General features: G+C 50.5%; 1 protein-coding gene across 1 annotated transcript in view; it reads right to left on the bottom strand.

Annotated features, from left to right (window-relative positions):
- CCDC33 (coiled-coil domain containing 33) overlaps positions 1–17,612 on the bottom strand; it is a 234,122-nt gene that overhangs the window by 147,002 nt on the left and 69,508 nt on the right. The window contains exons 8-9 of the mRNA XM_075069314.1: positions 5,768–5,897; positions 628–761 (exon numbers count right to left, since the gene is read on the bottom strand). Of these exons, the coding sequence (XP_074925415.1) occupies positions 628–761; positions 5,768–5,897 (264 nt within the window). The remainder of the gene's footprint in view (positions 1–627; positions 762–5,767; positions 5,898–17,612) is intronic.

Below are 17,612 nucleotides of genomic sequence, written 5' to 3'. Positions count from 1 at the left end.
CAAACTGGCAGCAGTGACAAGTGAAACACTCCTGTGGGTAGAGGAGGAAGCAATGATCTTTCATCCTCTCTGGAAGCCTAGAGTCAATCCTGTGAGACCCATGCATTGTGATGAGAACAAATGCCAGCTGCAAAGGCCCTATGCAGCCTCAGTGTCCATCTGCAGGGACATCAGGGTCAGCTCAGATGTTCTCTCACTGCACTCCACATGGAGCAATTCCTCCTCTTTCTCTTGCTCCCCAAGAGCTGTTCCCTGGATGAGAACCCAGGACTTCTGCTGGTTGCCTCTGTCTGAGTGAACTCTCCCTGGTCCTCATTGTACTGCTTATCATATTATCCCCCCATTGAGGCACCATGAAAAAGCCCCCGGCCCTTCCTCTTCTCTTCATCTGGCAAACATCTCTTCCCACCATGCAAAGCATCTCTACCCTGTCCCTCACTCTTACATGAGATTTCCTCCTGGCTGGCTCTGTTCATTCTAAGTTCTTTCAGCTACCCAGGCCAAACCAGGATGGGATCAGACAGGAAGGTGGGTGGTACATGACTCATTCTTACACAAGGAACTCTTCCAGCAAGACACAAGGGGATCAATGTTTGATCAGCCCTCAGCAGGACCCAGAGCAGTTACCTGGATTGGAACATCATCCACACGAACCCCACTCCGGTTGCTCTCTGCCACAAGGCTCCGATACACACGGTTGGTTAGGGGCAACACGGAGTAACCCAAAGGCTTTGACTTGCTCTCAGCTTCTGTTTCTGACACTGGGGAAAGGAATCATATCAAATACACCTTATAAAGAGAAAAAAGGACTATTCCCTGCCGTGAACCTGGCAGTACTACAGCCCTAAGAGCCTGGAAAACCCAGCCCTACCATGCTGAGACCCCAAAAACCCAACACTACTGTGCTGTGCTGAGACCCCTCAAGACCCAGCCCTGAGACTCCCAAAACCCAGCACTACCATGCTAAGACCAGCCCAAAGCCAGCATTAACTTCCTGAGATGCTCCAACACACAGCACTACTGTGCTGAGATCCCCCCAAACTCAGCAGTACCATGCTGAGACCCCTCAAACTCAGCACTACCATGCTGAGACTTCCAAAGCCAAGCACTACTGTGCTGAACCCCCAAAACCAGAAAACCCGAGCAGTCCTGCATTGAGACCTCCAAAACCCAACACTACCGCACTGAGACCCAGCACTACCTCGCTTAGATGCCCCTAACCCAACAGTACAACACTGAGACCCCCAAAACACACCATTAGCTTGCTGAGACCCCCCAAAACCCAGCATTACTGCGCTGAGACCTGACAAAGCCCGCCACTAATGCCCTGAGACCCCCTAAGCCAAGCACTACCACGTCAAGACCCCCCTAAACCTACTGAGACCCCTCAAAGTCCAGCACTACCTTGCTGAGACTCCCCAAACCCAGCACTAAAGCCCTGAGACTGCCATAATCCAGCACTAAAGCCTTCAGACCCTCCAAACCCAGCACTATGTCACTGAGACCCCACCAAAACCTAGCACTACCTTGCTAAGACCCCCCAAAACCCCACACTACGCATGGAGATCCCCAATGTCCAGCACTATTATGCTGAGACCCCAGAAAAACCCAGCACTAGATTGCTGAGCCCCCACAAAACCCAGCAATACCTTGCTGAGACCCCCCCCACCCAGAATTATAGCCCTGAGTCCCCCAAAACCCAGTACTACCTCGCTTAGACCCTCTAACACCAGCACTACCACACTGAGACCCCCCAAACCCACTACTAGTTCACTGAGATCCCGCAAAATCCAGCACTACCATGCTGGACCCCACAAAACCCAGCACTATGTTGCTGAGACCGTACAAAACTGAGCATTATGTCTCTGAGACCCTCCAAAATCCAGCATTACGTCCCTGAGACTCCCCAAAACCCAGCACTACCATCCTGAGACCACCAAAGCTCAGCACTACAGCCCTCAGGCCCCCTAAACCAATGACTAAGTCACTAAGACCCCACAAAACCCAGCACTACAGTCTTCAGACCCCCAAACCCCAGAACTGAGGGGAGGGATAGCTCAGTGGTTTGAGCATTGGCCTGCTAAACCCCAAGTTGTGAGTTCAATCCTTAAGGGGGCCATTTAAGGATCTGGGGCAAAAATCTGTCTGGGGATTGGTCCTGCTTCGGGCAGGGGGTTGGACTAGATGATCTCCTGAGGTCCCTTCCAATCCTGATATTCTCTGAACTAAATTGCCGAGCCCCACCCCACCCAAACTCTGCACTACCTCGCTGACACTCCCCTAAAGCCAGCACTACCACACTGAGACCCCACAAAACCCAGCATTACTGGTCTGAGACCTCCAAAACCTAGCACTACAGCCTTCAGACACTGAAAACTAAGTTACTGAGACCCAGCACTACCCTTCTGAGACCCCCTCCTAAAACCAGCATTACAGCCTTGAGACACCCAAAACCAAGCAGTACCATGCGGAGACCCCTCCACCAACCCAAGCAATGTCTCTGAGACCCCCCAAAACCCAGAATTACAGCACTGAGATCCCTCAGCACTACCACACTGAGACCCCATGATGCCCAGCACTATGTCGCTGAGACCCCTGAAAACCCAGCACTACCAAACTGAGACCCCTAAAGGCCACAACTAGCTCACTGAAACTTCCCAAAACCAGCAGTATCATGCTGAGACCCCCCCAAAATCCAGTATTACTATGCCAAGACCCCCAAACCTGGTACTACTTTACTTACACTCCCCTAAGCCCAGCACTACCACACTGAGACCTCTCAATGTCCAGCACTACCTTGCTGAGACCCCCCAAAACCCAGCACTACCACCCTGAAACCTCAAAAACCCAGAACTACAGCCTTCAGATGCCCAGAACTAAGTAGCTAAGACCTCCGCAAGACCCAACACTACCTTGCTCAGACCACACAAAGCCCAGCTGAGACCCTCCAGAACTCAGCACTACTACTCTGAGACCCTCAAAACTCAGTACTATTGCATTGACACCCCCTAAACCCAGCATTAACTCACTGAGACCCCCTCAAACCCATCATTATAGTCCTGAGGCCCACAAAACCCAACACTAAATCTTTCAGACCCCCCAAAATGCTGTATTGTCACTGAGACACCCCAAAACCCAGGACTACCAAACTGAGACCTCAACCCAAAATCCACACTCCCATGCATGTGACAGCTGAAAACACAGCACTACCTCACTGAGACCCCCAAAGCCCTCCACTACAGCCCCAAGATTCCCCAAAATCCAGTACTACATTGTTGACTCCTCAAAATCTTGCCCTACTGCCCTGAGACCCCAAAAAACAAACCCTACAACTCTCAGACCCCCAAAACCCAGCACTACCTTGCTGAGACCCCAAAACCCAGCACTGAAGCCCTCAGGCCCCCAAAACCCAGCACTAAGTCACTAAGACCCCCCAAAACGCAGCACTGCCTTGCTGAAACTCTCAAAATCCAACACTAACTTGTTGAGACCCCCAGAACTTGGCACTATCATGCTGAGCCTCCTGAAACCCAGCAGTATTGTGCTGAGAGCCCCCCAAAATCCAGCATTACCATGCCTAGGCCTCCATACCCAGCAGTACCTCTCTGAGATCCCCCCAAAACACAGCACTACCACACCGTGCCCCCCCAAATCACAGCACTACAGCCCTGAGACCCCCAAAACCAAGCACTACTGTGCTGAGACTTCACAAAATCCAGCACTACCTTGCTTAGACCCCCCCAAAGCCCAGCATTACAATACTGAGATACCTGAAACCCTTCACTATTTCGCTGAGACCCTACAAAGCCCAGCACTACCATCCTTGAGGCCCCCAAAACCCCACACTACTGTTCTGAGACCACACAAAACCCACAACTATGTTGCTGAGACCCCCAAACCCAGCTCTACCACACTCAGACCCCCCCAAACCCAGCAGACCCATGCTGAGAACTCCCAAAACCCAGTATTACCACATTGAGACCACTGAAAACCCGACACTACTGTGCTGAGACCTCCCAAAATCCAGCCCTACCATCCCGAGATCCCCAAAACCCAGCACTGCTGCACTGGAACTGTCGAATACCCAGCACTACATTGCTGAGACCACCCAAAACCCAGCACTACAGCCCTCAGACCCCTAAAACCCATGTCAAGGCTGATTTCCCACACTGGGACTTCGATTGCAAAAGGTGGGGGCCTGCAAGGATTCTAAAAATTAGTACTGTCCATTCCAGGCTTGTATTAAACTCCCAAGGTTACCGTTTTTCTCTGACCTTGGATTGGTAAACACTGCCACCACCCAAATGCAGAACCCCTTTGAGAGCCCAGGAAGGTGCACTTGGGAATTCCTTCTTGTGGGGTACCCTCAAACCCTTTCACATACACCCCCTCAGGGGAAGAGCTGAGAAAGAAAAAAAAGGAAATCAGCTGTTGCCACCAGCTAACTAAACAATATGTACAAACCTCTTAAGAGACAGAAATCCAATCCTGTTCTTAAAAAAGGTAAATTTTATTAACAAGAAAGAAAGAAAGAAAGAAAGAAAATACGTCTGGAAACTCAGACTATTGCTAGATTTAAAAAAGAATAACTACAAGGATAGCTTTCTTGAGGTCCCGCTTAAAGTTTACAAGAAAAACAAAAGCACCTGGGGTTAGCACAGAGGAATCCACAAGCAATAATGAAATGAAAGGAATAAACCTAATCGCTTCTTCCTAGACATTCCTGATCTACTTACATATCGAGAGGTTTAAATGAGTAGTTTCTAGGTATGATACTGATGATTTTCTTATACCTGGCCCAAGCTTCTTACAGCATAGCTGCTGCCCTGTCCACTTCTCCCCAGGAGAACAATAGACAGACAAAAGGGAGTCTTTTTTCCATTTTAAAAAGTTCGAGCCTTCCTATTGGCTCTTTTGGCCAGGTGCCCACTCACTTCCTTTTATCGATGCATAGCAGAGAGACTTTTTAACCCTTTCCAGGTAGAGCAAGTACAGAACAGCTACTAAGAGGTATTTTATAGCTGTTGGGTGTCCATAAAAGGCAACTACCCTCAACCCCCTTCATTTATCACAACCCAGTTCTAAGACGCTGAGACCCCCCCAAAGCACAACACTACCTCACTGAACTCCCACCAAGCCCAGCATTACTCCACTGAGACACCCCGAAACGGAGCACTACTGTGCTGAGACCCCACAATACCCAGCACTACTATGCTGTGATCTCCTAAATAGAGCAGTATTGTGCTGAGACCCCTCCAAACCGAGCACTATCACCCTGAGACCTGTGCCATGAGATCTCCTAAATCTTCAGCACTATAGCCCTGAGATGCTATCCCCATGGGATCGAAAGCAGCCTGGCAGTTTGGAATCCAGCTTGGACCACTGCAAATTGCTGCCTGCTGAAACGGAACAATCTTTGGAGTGGCCGGGGAGACCATGGCTTTGTTGTGACAGATGAGTGAGTGCTGAGCCAGTACCTGCTGTTACTGGGGCTCCTGGGGGAGCTCCAGCTGGGAATTGGGTGGGAACAAAACCCAGACACCTATAATTCCCCAGTAACTCTTCTGTCTCACACATAGAGCCACACTAAATCCAGACCACTTCCTGTGGCCTTGCACTTCCGTCTAGCTTTCCAGCCTAGATATGAATGATTATCTTTGGTGCCCAACAAACCAGAGTGAATCAATAGTTGTGCCTAGATCTGCCTATGCCCTTTGCACCAGTGGAATGATCCAAAGCTGGTTGAATCCCAGAGAGAGGAACTCACTTGTTTTGTACGGATAGTATTCAATCACCAGGCTGCTATCATCTGAGAAGAGGGTGGCCCCATCCCTGCCTTGGAAGAGGAAGGAGGAGTTCCAGGTTGGTTTCTCTGGGGGTCCACCAGGTGGGCTGACCTTAGATATGGGGGCAAAAAGATGACAGTGTCAAAATATACGGAGATTAACACCTGATTTAGGAAGCACTGGAGGGTGCGTGGGTGGGGGAATTCCTGTCTCTCCTTTGACAATGCAGAGTGTGCAGTAAATCCATGGGACAAGAGGCCTTTATTGATTAACTAAAGGGCATTCCACAGAGCACGCAGATTAGAAGCTGTCAAGACTGAGCCTTCAGGCATCAGTGATCCCTGTGTCTTCCCAGGTCTCCCTGCAGCAAATCCAGTCAAGCAGACTCCTGCGGGAGGCTTGTACTGTGCCCCTTCAGAATGCTATGCTCACGGTGACTATTTGCAGCGACAGCAGGAGGCCATTTCAAAACCAGGGAACAATCTATGAATCTAGGGTGGCCAGGTGTCTGGTTTTCGACCAGAATACCTGGTCAAAAAGGGACCCTGGCAGCTGTTGCCCATAGGATTATTTTGCTAGCTATTATATCCTACTAATCCAGGCAGCAGTATTAATTCATGTTTCTTTTTCTGAAATTAATCCATTTTATTCTTATATTTTATCAGTATTAAATCCTTGGCATTTAGAATGTGTTGAAGCATGTATTTCCTAATAATAAGTTTTGCTGAAATGCAAGAAGCCTACCAGCCTGTAAGATCCGGTAAGATCTGCTATATAGCAAAAAGTAGAATTAGGTATAAATATGACAGCATAAAAGTTGGCAATCTTTGGCACAGATAAGAATGGTCCCTGAACTTTGGGGAACCAAAGGGAGGAACTATCCACATCACATCACAGGTTTATCCAGCATCTATAACCGGTTGGTAACCGCAGGGTACACCACAAATCAAGGTCATCAAGAGAGCCTAGGCTGGAAGTTTTGGAGTGAGATAATCCTTATTAATATATTTAGAAAGAAAATGTCATAATCCACTAACCTATAGGAGAAGGGTACCTATATATTTCTTAGGGTATGGAAATAAGATTTGGGTATAGTAGGTTGGGCCTGAATTGCATAGGTCAGGATCCTATAAAATACCTTGTAAGAGAGTGCTCTTGAGCGTTTTTAGCAATTAGGGTTTGCTATGTTCTATATTCTAAACTCTTAAGCTCTTAAACTCTTTTTAGTTCTTCCTCTTCTAACTCCTGAAGCTTCTGTTTCTTGGAGCGCTTTTTCCAGTTCTCCTATACTTTATTCTGTCTTCTATCATGCTATCAGCTCAGCTTGTGCAGTATAGTATAACTACTCAACACTCCTAACCATTGGGGAAGTCAGCACCATCGCATAATCGGGCATGCCAGGAGTGAGGCTGGTCCTTCACCTGCTATTACCTGGCTCCCAAGGAAGGGTGTGAGTATGTTAGGGTAAGGTACTTATAATAGGAATGTGACCCCAGGAGTTCTGGAATTCCTTTACTGTTTTGCAGTTGTAAGTTTCATTGCATTCCTTATTTTTATGTTAATGTCAATAAAGATTTTATCAATTTAGTATTGTCCTCAGTGTACACGTTCTTGCCAAGCATCCCGAGAGTCCTCTCCTGACATAGCGCTCTCTGAGTTCTTGAACTCTATAGTCTGAATTGGACAAGAACCTATAAATCTTCTGGTCAGATGCGATCAGTGGTGAGCCATAAAAACTAACCCATCAAATTCAGGTCAACATGGCTCCGGTCAGCACCACTGACCAGTCCATTAGAAGTCCGGTTGGCGGTGCTGTGGGTCTAAGGCAGGCTAGTCCCTACCTGTCCTGGCACTGTGCTGTGCCCCAGAAGCGGCCAGCAAGTCCGCTCCTAGGGGGAGGAGGGAGGGCATGGGGCTCTGTGCTGCTGTTCTTGCCCCGATAACTAGCTCCACACTCCCATTGGCCAGAAATTGCAGCCAATGGGAGCTGGGGGAGAGGTGCCTGTGGGTGAGAGCAGCGCATGGAGGCTCCTGTCCCCTCGCAACTAGGAGCCGAACCTACTGGCTGCTTCCGGGGCATAGCATGGAGCGTGGGCATGTAGGGACTAGCCAGCCTGCCTTAGCCCCACTGAGCTGCTGATTGGGAGCCGCCTGAGGTAAGCCTTCACCCCAACCCTGAACCCCAACCCCCTGCCCCAGCCTTGATCCCCTCAAAACCCAGAGCCCCCTCCTGAACCCCAAACCCCTCATCCTCAGCCCCACCCCAGAGCCTGCACCCCCAGCTAGAGCCCTCAACCCCCTGCACCTCAACCCCCTGCTTCAACCTGCAGCCTCCTCAGGCACTCTGAATCCCTTGGCCCCACTCCCCAGCCTGGAACCCCCTCCTGCACCCCAAACCCCTCATTCCTGGCCCCAGCCCCAGCCTGCACACCCAGCCCAGAGCTTGTACCCTCTCCCACACCCCAATCCCCTGCCTCAGCCCAGAGCCCCCTCCCAAATTCTGAACCCCTTGGCTCCACTCCCCAGCCCAGAGCCCCCTTCTGCATCCCAAACCCCTCATCCCTGGACCCACCTCAGAGCCTGCAGCCCTAGCCGGAGCCCTCTCTCCCTCCCGCATCCCAACCCACTGCCTCAGCCCGGAGCCTCGTCCCACACCCTGAACTCCTCATTTCTGGCACCACCCCAGAGCCCTCACCCTCTCCTGTACCCCAACCCTCTGAGACAGCCCAGTGAAAATGAGCGAATGAGTGAGGGTGAGGAGATCAAGCAACGGGGGGTGTATGTGTGTGGAGTGAATGGGGGAGGGGCCTCAGAGGAGGGGTGGGGCAGGGCCAGGGCAAGGGAGTTCAGTTTTGTAGGAGTAAAAAGTTGGAAACCCTAGGTCACCAGGCTGCTGAATCTGAAAGTCCTTCAGTTAGCACAGAGATATAAAGGTTAAGACATAGCCTGTCTGGCCAAGCCACAACAACCAGTCAGACAAACTGCTATGCACTTCATGTCAACCTCTGTCTCTGGCTCCTTCTCAGTCCAAAGTGAGAGGCCTGTGTCTTTTCAGACAGCCACCCTTAACCTCACCATCCAACACCTTTCTCTTTGGTCTCCAGCTGGGGCCTTGGCTCTGCTTCCCTGCTGAGAGATGGAGATGAAGGGAGACTTCCTTCCTCTTGGTGGTTGACTGCCAGGTGTCAATGTCCTGGCCCCTGGGGGTCTCCTGCTGTCTTTGTTTGGACACGATTCAAAGCCAGTTGGTTCCTTAATGACCCATTCATTCCACCCCAGACAGCATGGTGGCACACACATCTCATGTCTCCTGATCTGCCCCAAGAGCAGACTTAAACCTTCCAGCCCTCCCCCATCTAGACAAAGTGCAGTGGGAAACTGAGGAACACATAGGCATCTTTAAAAGATTACAGAAAATTCCACTTTGGCACAGAGGCCTATGAGGGTCAACGTTCCACAGTGGAGTAAAGCCTTCACTTTCTACCATGGCCTGAAGCCTCCCCAGACAGCCCAAGTGGGACACAGGACAGACTCAGCTCTGAGTGTGCCTAGCTTCCGGGTTCCCAATTCTCCCACCTCTGAGAGCCCAGCCAGATCCTGTGATAGTCGGTGCCCCCTGTAAGGCTTTATGGAGATATGCTTATGTATGTGTATGTATATAACATAACTAGAATGTGTTGTATGCTACATATGCCATGTAGCATATCTCTGTAAAGGTTATGATCTACTGAATCGATTAATCCTATTTGTATGCATGTATCATTTTTGTACTCAAAGTTATGAATTTTGGCTGTGTACTGGCTTGATTTCTAAATAAACTTAGTAGAGCATTTGATCAGTTCTTAGAGAAAGGAATTCGCAGTTAAGTGCCCAGTCAGGAAGCACTTAAGGAACAATGCATCTTGTAATGCTCCAATCCACATAAGAAGTCTTCCTGGAGACATTCAAGATACCATGTGAGCAATGGCTTCTGCCTGTAAAAACTGTGAGTCATGCATAGACATGTGACTTGCCCAGGTGACTCTAGAACTCCATCTTGGAGCTGGACTTTGCATAGAAGAGAGGAGGGGGTCTCCACCCACAAGAGAAAGTCTATTTAAGCCCGTGAGAGACCCCTCATTTTGTCTTCAGCTGGCTAAAAAGAGAGCTTCTTCACCCCCAAAGATACCTGAAAGAAACTGGAACAAAGGACAGTGACTGCCAGGGGTGTGAGTGATTGCTAGACCCAGACTAAAAGGAGATTAGCCTGTAAAAGGGAGCATTCTGGAACTGGTGAGGATTTTATCTGTATTCAGTTGGATTAGAGATAGTCTGTCACAACTTGGAACCACTTAAATCCTACTTTCTGTATTTAATAAAATCACTTTTTACTTAATACATACCCAGAGTCAATTAATAATACCTGGGGGAGCAAACAGATGTGCATATCTCTCTATTAGTGTTATAGAGGGCTGCCAAGATCCCCAGCACTTCCCCTCTTTCTGAGAAGCAGACTTTACCAGTCATGTTTCTTCAGGGCAAGTGAAATAAGCCCGCGTTTGCTTCAATCCATCTTCCTTCCCTCTCCCTCCATACCGTGTTCATGGCTCTCTGCTTTATTTAAAGAAATCTAGGTTGTTTGTAATTGTTTTCCTCAAGGCTTCAACTCTGGCTATGTCTCTCTCTCCAGCTTTCTCTTCCTCTCTCTCAGGAATATGCATCTAGATATTTCTTGTCAGATTCCTCTAACTTCACAGTATTAAAGGGCAGAACCAATAAGAACACCCCCACTCTCCCATCGTTAAACCAGAAATTAACATTCAGTGATGATCCTTTGGGATTTTTCCATCTCTCTCAAGAGAAAATCAAATCTATTCCTGTCCCCCAAGCAACGTGCGCTGGCTGGACGAACCCATGTGTTTCCAACATGCCATGCCAGTGTAAGAGGATAAGCATGCTTCAAAGGATTGGGAGGATATGTGGGATTGCTCCTGCCGGGGGGAAGGGGGTAGGGCAGAATCCTCTTGCCCCTCCAGCTGGATTCATATTGCAAGCTCAGATGGAGGTGAAGGGGTTAAGTTCCGTGGGCTCGCTATCCCGCTAACACTGCCAGAGTTCAATGGATAGAGAAGCTGCTACAGGAAGCAACTGAGAATTAGCTTGTTTGCATGTCAAAGGGAGAAGGTGCCTCAGAGCAGCAAAGAATTCACCAGTTGGGAGCCTGGATGGGAGGAGCTCTGAAATCCCAGTGACTCCTCTCCTAGCCTGATTTGCCCCTATGACCCTGTAGTCCCAGCAGGTGCTGCTGGAAATACCTCCCTGGGAGTGTAGGAAGCTGGGGGAGAGAGACCTCCTGGGGTGCTGTTGGAAGAGGCACGTGCAGGTAAGCTGGGAGTTTGTGAAGTACCTGAGTACTGTCCCACTGCAAAAATAGAGCAGTCAATTCAGGACTTGGAGAATCTCCAGGGCTTTGCCTGGTCCCTGAGCCAGAGAGAGCTGCACTGGGGCAATTCACTGCAGGTTGGAAGCAAACAGTTTGGGGGAAAATGGACGCAACACATGCCATATGCACAGCAATTCTGTCCTATGGCCCAGAACCATGGAGACAGGGTTCTTTAGAGCAGGCCTGAAGAAAACAGCTGAGGGCCGCCTCCCCCAGTGCCGCCAAGCTCCCCCGAAACACAACACCCCCCCAAGCGCCACCCAGTCACCCTGAAATACTCCCCCCACAGCACCACCCACCCCATGGAAACAAACCCTCCTTCCCCTGTGCTGCCCCACCGAAACAGCAGTATTGAACCTTGGTAATATGTTATAGTGGACCCCTAAGGTAGTATAATTAAGGTAGAAGAAAAATGTCTTTTTGCTAGAAGTAGAATAAGATATTCCCCCCACTTTGTAATCAATTGCCCTGTTGAATGAATGAGGAAGGCGTGGAAAGCCGGCACCTCCAGTCAGCTGCAACCCTTGGAAAGAGCATGGGAGCCAGACCAGATCAGCAGAACAGTTCAGCCACTGACTCCTTGCTTGCCTCCTCAGCCCCCTACCCCGTCATCTTGCCTTCTCACCCCCTGCCACTGCCCACCCGCCTCTTCAGCCCCCCTCTCTCACCCACCACTTGCCTACTCACCCCCCGCAGGCCGCACAGTAAGCCCACCTACTCACCCCACACGGGCTGCACAATGAGCCCACATGGGCCACATGTTGTGCAGGCCTGCTTTAGAGGCTAGGATAGAATGGGAATCAAGACCCCTGGGTTCTATTCCCTCCTCTGCCACTGGTTAGCCACATGATTTTGAGCATTTCAGCCATCTAGGAACCACTCAGTGTCCCCAAAATATATACATTTGGGGATACCGAAACCCCACAACACACTTGCACTGAAGCTGGAAAGGAAAGGAGCCAGCTAATAATAAGCCATTAGGCTTGCCAAGTTCATTACGCATTCCATACAGTGCAACTGTTACCCATAGTGAGAACAGGCTCGCTACGCTTGTGAGCTTCTCCCCTTTCATAAGGGGGAGGCCATGGGCCAGAAGGACTTGTTAGTAAAGCATTCAATCTTCCTGTTCCTGGGATGGATGGCTCCTGCAGACCAATACTCAGTCAGTGTGTTGCTGGGGTGCACGGCTGTCTCCTTTTAATAGAGAAGTCAATCTGCCTGTTCTTTGGGGTGTATGGTTGTAGCTTGCTACTGCAGCCTAGCACCCAGCCTGCATGTTCTGGGATGTACGGCTGTATCCTATTAGTAGAGAACTCAAGTTGCTTGTCCATTTTCAATATGCCTGTTACCAGGGCTGGTGCAAGGATATTTTGCACCCTAGTCGAAACTTCCACCTTGCACCTCCTATCCCCACCCCTCCCCCCAGAGCATTGCTTATTATAAATTTTCAAAAATGAATACTGCACAATGTGGCATTGCTCATTAGAATTAATACACGTTCGGCTTGAACATTTATTAATTTCATTATTTAGTCTACATAGTTAATGAAAGTAAATGAATAACCTGACAGGGTGTGGGGCTGGCTGGCGTTGGGCAGGGAGGTGCGGCAGGGGTTGACTGGACACAGGGGTGTGTGGGGCTGGCTGGCTTCTGGCATGGGGGTACGGCAGGGGCTGGCTGGAGACAGGGAGTGTGGGGCTCGCTGGCTTCGAGCAGGGGTGTGTGGCAGGGGTTAGCTGGAGACAAGGGGGTTTAGGGCTGGCTGTGGGCAGGGCAGGGGGTGTAGGGCTGGCTGGAGATGGGATGTGGGGCTAGCTGGCTTTGGGCAGGGGGTGCGGTAGGGGTAGCTGGCTTTGGGCAGGGGGGTGTGGCAGGGGTTGGCTGGAGATGGGGGTGTGGGGCTGGCTTCAGGCAGGGGGGTGCAGCAGGGGCTGGCTGGAGATGGGGTGTGGGGCTGGCTGCGGGCAGGGCAGGGGGTATGGGCTGGCTGTGGGCAGCGGGTGCAGCAGGGGCTGGCTGCGGGCAGGGCAGGGGGTGCTGCAGGGGCTGGCTGGAGACGGGGTAGTGGGTACTAGGGCCATCCCTAGATATTCTGGGGCCCTATGCAGCCTCGCCCCCCGTGGGGGGGGGCAGGAGTGGGGGGCTCCAGGACTCTAGGGGGGCAAGGCTGGCTTGGGGGGTGGGGGGGAACCACCCCACAGCACTCACTGGGGGCGCAGCTGGGGTCAGGTCTCTGTGAGGGCAGCCCTGGTCCTGCTGCAGAGTTCTGGGTAGTGGGGGCAGGGTGGGGCAGGGGCCCTGTGTCAGAGCCAGAGCAGCAGGGAGCAGCACAGCACCCCCGGTGGCTAGAGGGGGAATGACATCGCTTCCCAGCCTGCTGCAGCTGATCAAAGCCGCCGCGCCCCCTTGCACAGGGGCAGGAAGCGGTTTACACGTTTAGATGGCGCCGTGTGAGCATCCCAAACATTTTGGGTACCGCTTTTTGGTTTAGTCAAATCTTGGCGCCCTAGGCAGCCGCCTAGTTTGCCTAGTGGTTGCACCGGCCCTGCCTGTTACTTCCGTGAAGCAGGGGCGATACTTTGGTGTCTGGTACAGTGCAGGATTGTTGGTGCCTAAAATATAAACAGCAACAGCAGCTCTGGCTTGCTACAGACTCCCAGGCGAAGCATATTGCACCTAGTATAATATTTGCTGCTTCTTTTTTAAACATGATCTGGGTCAAAACTAGAACCATGAATCCTCACCTGACTGAATTTCAGGGAAGTCACTTTCAGATCCCTAGATCCCAATTTGTTCCTGTAGAGCTTGATCAGATCTGAATCCACCAGGGGTCAAGACAGAGGAGACCTCATAAAAAGCCACCGCTCTTATGAGATCACAACCATTTGTGGGCAAAAGGGTCTCACAAGAACAGCTGGATTAATTTCAGGGCTGTCCAGTCCAAAACTTTCTGCTCAGCTCTGTTTACAACTGTCAAAGTAAAGAAATAAATTGTGCAGGAGGATGACAATGTGATGTGAAACCCCAAAAGCTGACAAGTTTGCAGCCAGCCAGTCCTCCTGTGGGTTTGATACCACAGCCCAGTGCACTAATGCTATGGGAGGAAGAGAGGTGGGGAGGGACAATGGGGATATCTGAGCACCACTGACTGTCAGCAATCTCCACCTCTACATCAGGGCCAGTTCAACCATTTAAGCGACCTAGGTGGTCGCCTAGGGCACTAGGATTTGGGGGGCGTCATTTTCTTCAGCAGCGACCACGGTGGCCGGATCTTCGGCTGCCCCGGTCGCCGCCGGCATTTAGGCGGAGGGAGCTGGGGCAAGGGAGTGCGGGAAGGGCTGCCTGCAGCAAGTAAGGGGGGGCACGCAGGGGAACTCCCCGCCGCAGCTCACCCCTGCCCCGCCTCCTCCCCAAGCACGCAGTGACTGCTTCACTTCTCCCGCTTCCCAGGCTTGCGGTGCCTAAGCTGATTGGTGCCGCAAGCCTGGGAGGCGGGAGAAGTGAAGCAGCGATTGCGTGCTCGGGGAGGAGGCGGGGCAGGGGTGAGCAGCTTCACTTCTCCCGCCTCCCAGGCTTGCGGCACCAATCAGCTTAGTCGCTGCAAGCCTGGGAGGTGGGAGAAATGAAGCAGCAACAGCGAGGTTGGGGTGCTCGTGCGGGCAGCAGGGGTGAGCTGGGGCCGGGGGGTTGCCTCAGGGTGGAGGGTGAGGGATGAGGAGCTGTCGTGGGGGGGCCTCAGGGCAGAGGGGGAGGAACTGCTGCGGGGGGGCACTTCAGGGCGGGGGCTTCGGGATGGGGGAAGATGCAAGGTGGAAGTTTCACCTAGGGCACGAAACATCCTTGCACTGGCCCTGCTCTACATAGCACGAATGTAGACACTACAAGCCTGTGCTTTAACGCACAGAAACAAGACACTCTTTCTAAGCTGGGCAGAATCATCTCACCTCCTGTGTTTTGCTCCCGAGGCTAAAGCTATTGTGCCAACATAAAATAAAAGGCAGATGGGTTTAGCTCTGTCTGCTCTGTGCTGTGTCACATCAATTTCCATCCCCACTCCCAAGCTCCCATCCTGTTGGAAATTGGTTCTATGCAGTCCTGACTGGCTTAGGAACCAGACACAATCTTCCCAGAGATTCTCTGAGCCCTGTTTTAATCACTCAATTTTCAAAGTGGATCAGCAAAAACAGCACTCAAATTTCCTTCTCTCCCCACCTGCATCATGTCTTACCAGAGCTGGTGGCTACATACTGGGCCCCAGCAGAAATTGGGTCAGAACACTGGACTGGGACCACCAACCATTCTTACTTTTCTAGGGACATTTAACCAAGGCTGCCTGTGGTTCTCACTAGAGAGAAAGGATGGTCCAGTGGTTAGGGTGCTGACCTGGGACTTGAGAAATGTGCTCACCACGGACTCCTGTGTGACCTTGGGCAAGCTGGCCTCAGTTTCCATCTGTAAAATGGGGATAAGAGCACTGTCCTGCCTCCCAGAGGTGTTTGTGAAGATAAACAGATTAAAGACTGTGAGGTGCTCAAATACTGTGGTGTTGGGGCAGTCCTTAGAGCAGTGGTTCTCAAATAGAGATCTGAGGCCCCCTGGGGGTCTGCGAGCAGGTTTCAGGGGGTCTGCTAAGTTAACCAGAGAGCAGGGCTGATATTAGACTCACTGGGCCCAGGGCAGAAAGCCAAAGCCCGAGCAACTTAGCTTCACAGAGCCCACTATGGTATCTGGCCATAGGCAACTGCCCTCATTGCTACTCCCCTCATGCCAGCCCTGGCTTTTACTCTCCTGACTCTGGCACAGGATCGGCCACTATGTTTTTATAGCACATTGGGGCAGGGGGTTCCAAAAGAAAAAGGTGGAGAAGCCCTGCTTTAGACAGCTTTTAGCATTATAATCTCCTGTGCCTAGCAGCAGGAGGCAACCCATTTTTTCCATCTCCGTCTGTTCCGATTTAGATGTTTGACTCCACTGTAAGTTGTCTCCATGATGGCAGCATTCTTTTCGGTCATCCTTTGTTTTCTAGGACTTCCTTCTCTTCCCTCCAAGTGGGATCCAATCTGAAATGCACCTCATGCTTCTGTTGCAGGGTAGCTTGATGGCATGGCCAAATCACTGCAGCCGTCTCTGTATGACTATTGAGTCTGCAGTCTGCTGGCCTTTGTGGTGTAACATTTCCACATCGGTTATACAGTCTATCCTATGAATTCCCATGATTCTTCTTAACGAACGCCTATGGAGTGCATTCAGCTCCCTGTTGTGAACTTCCAACATCTGCCACATTTCTGAGGCACACAGTAGCGTTGTACAATCTCATTTCAGTGTGTAGATGTATCTTGCTATGCTTCCAGGTGTTTGAAAATGAGGAAAAGATCCATTGGCTTTGTCGAGTCTTGCCTTAACTTCCTTAGTGAGCTGGCAACTAGCAGCTATTGTATTTCCCAGATAGATGAAGTCATCAGTTCTTTCATACTCTTCCTATAAATCAGACATCTGCTGGTGTAGACAGCATTCTCTCTTATCTACATGAACTTCTGAATACTGATTTAAAGTCCCACTTATGCTCATTCGGAGTTTTTTCATTCCATCCTGATGTCCAGGAAAACTGTATTATTCACAAAATCTAAATCTTGCAGCTTATCTCTAACCCAACCACCACCACCTCAGCAGCACCTGTTGCTCTTCTGAGCACCAAGTCTATCACAATGCAGAAGAGAAGTGGGGATAACACACAACCTTGCTTTATGCCAGTAGCAATCTTAAGCCATTCTGGCTCCACTCTTGGCACAGATTCATCATACAAAGCTTTTATCAGATTAGCTCTCTTCGTTGGAATTCCCATAATATAGCAAGATCTTCCAGAGCGCTTCTCTGTGGACACTATGAGACAGAGATCCCCTGAATATTATCAGATGTACTTGTGTGTGCCTCAAAGCTCAGATTCACCCTGTTGTTTCTTAGCTCTGACTTCCACTGCAACAGAATAGGGCACTGAAGGGATTCATGTGTATCTGTTGGACAGCATCTGTATTTCAAATAATAAAAAAGGGACGTATGAAAGATTGGAAGAGGCTGTTTATGTCTCTGGTTACTGGGAACTCCTGAGATCAAGGCTTTGAGAGTCAATAGCAAGATTCACTGATCACTTCTGCATTGAATGGGTACCCACACAGCCTTATGAAACTCTCAGGGTCATGTCCCAGCATGAACTGGCTCAGAAACCTGGAATGGATTCTCTAGAAGATGCTTTCTTCCTAAGTCCTGGGCAGGGAGAAATAGGGGATGTCCTGCCCTATCATTCCAGCTGGTGACCACCCCCAAATGGAACTGGAGCTACTTTCCAGGAAGCGATGTGTTTTATCATCATTGCTAGTAATTTCCATGCTGTGTTCTGGCTCCAGACC

Source organism: Chelonoidis abingdonii, chromosome 9 (genome assembly GCF_003597395.2).
Source record: "Chelonoidis abingdonii isolate Lonesome George chromosome 9, CheloAbing_2.0, whole genome shotgun sequence".
NCBI lineage: Eukaryota > Metazoa > Chordata > Testudines > Testudinidae > Chelonoidis > Chelonoidis abingdonii.
The sequence above is the reverse complement of the archived record's forward strand: the minus strand, read 5'-3'. Positions and strand labels throughout refer to the sequence as shown.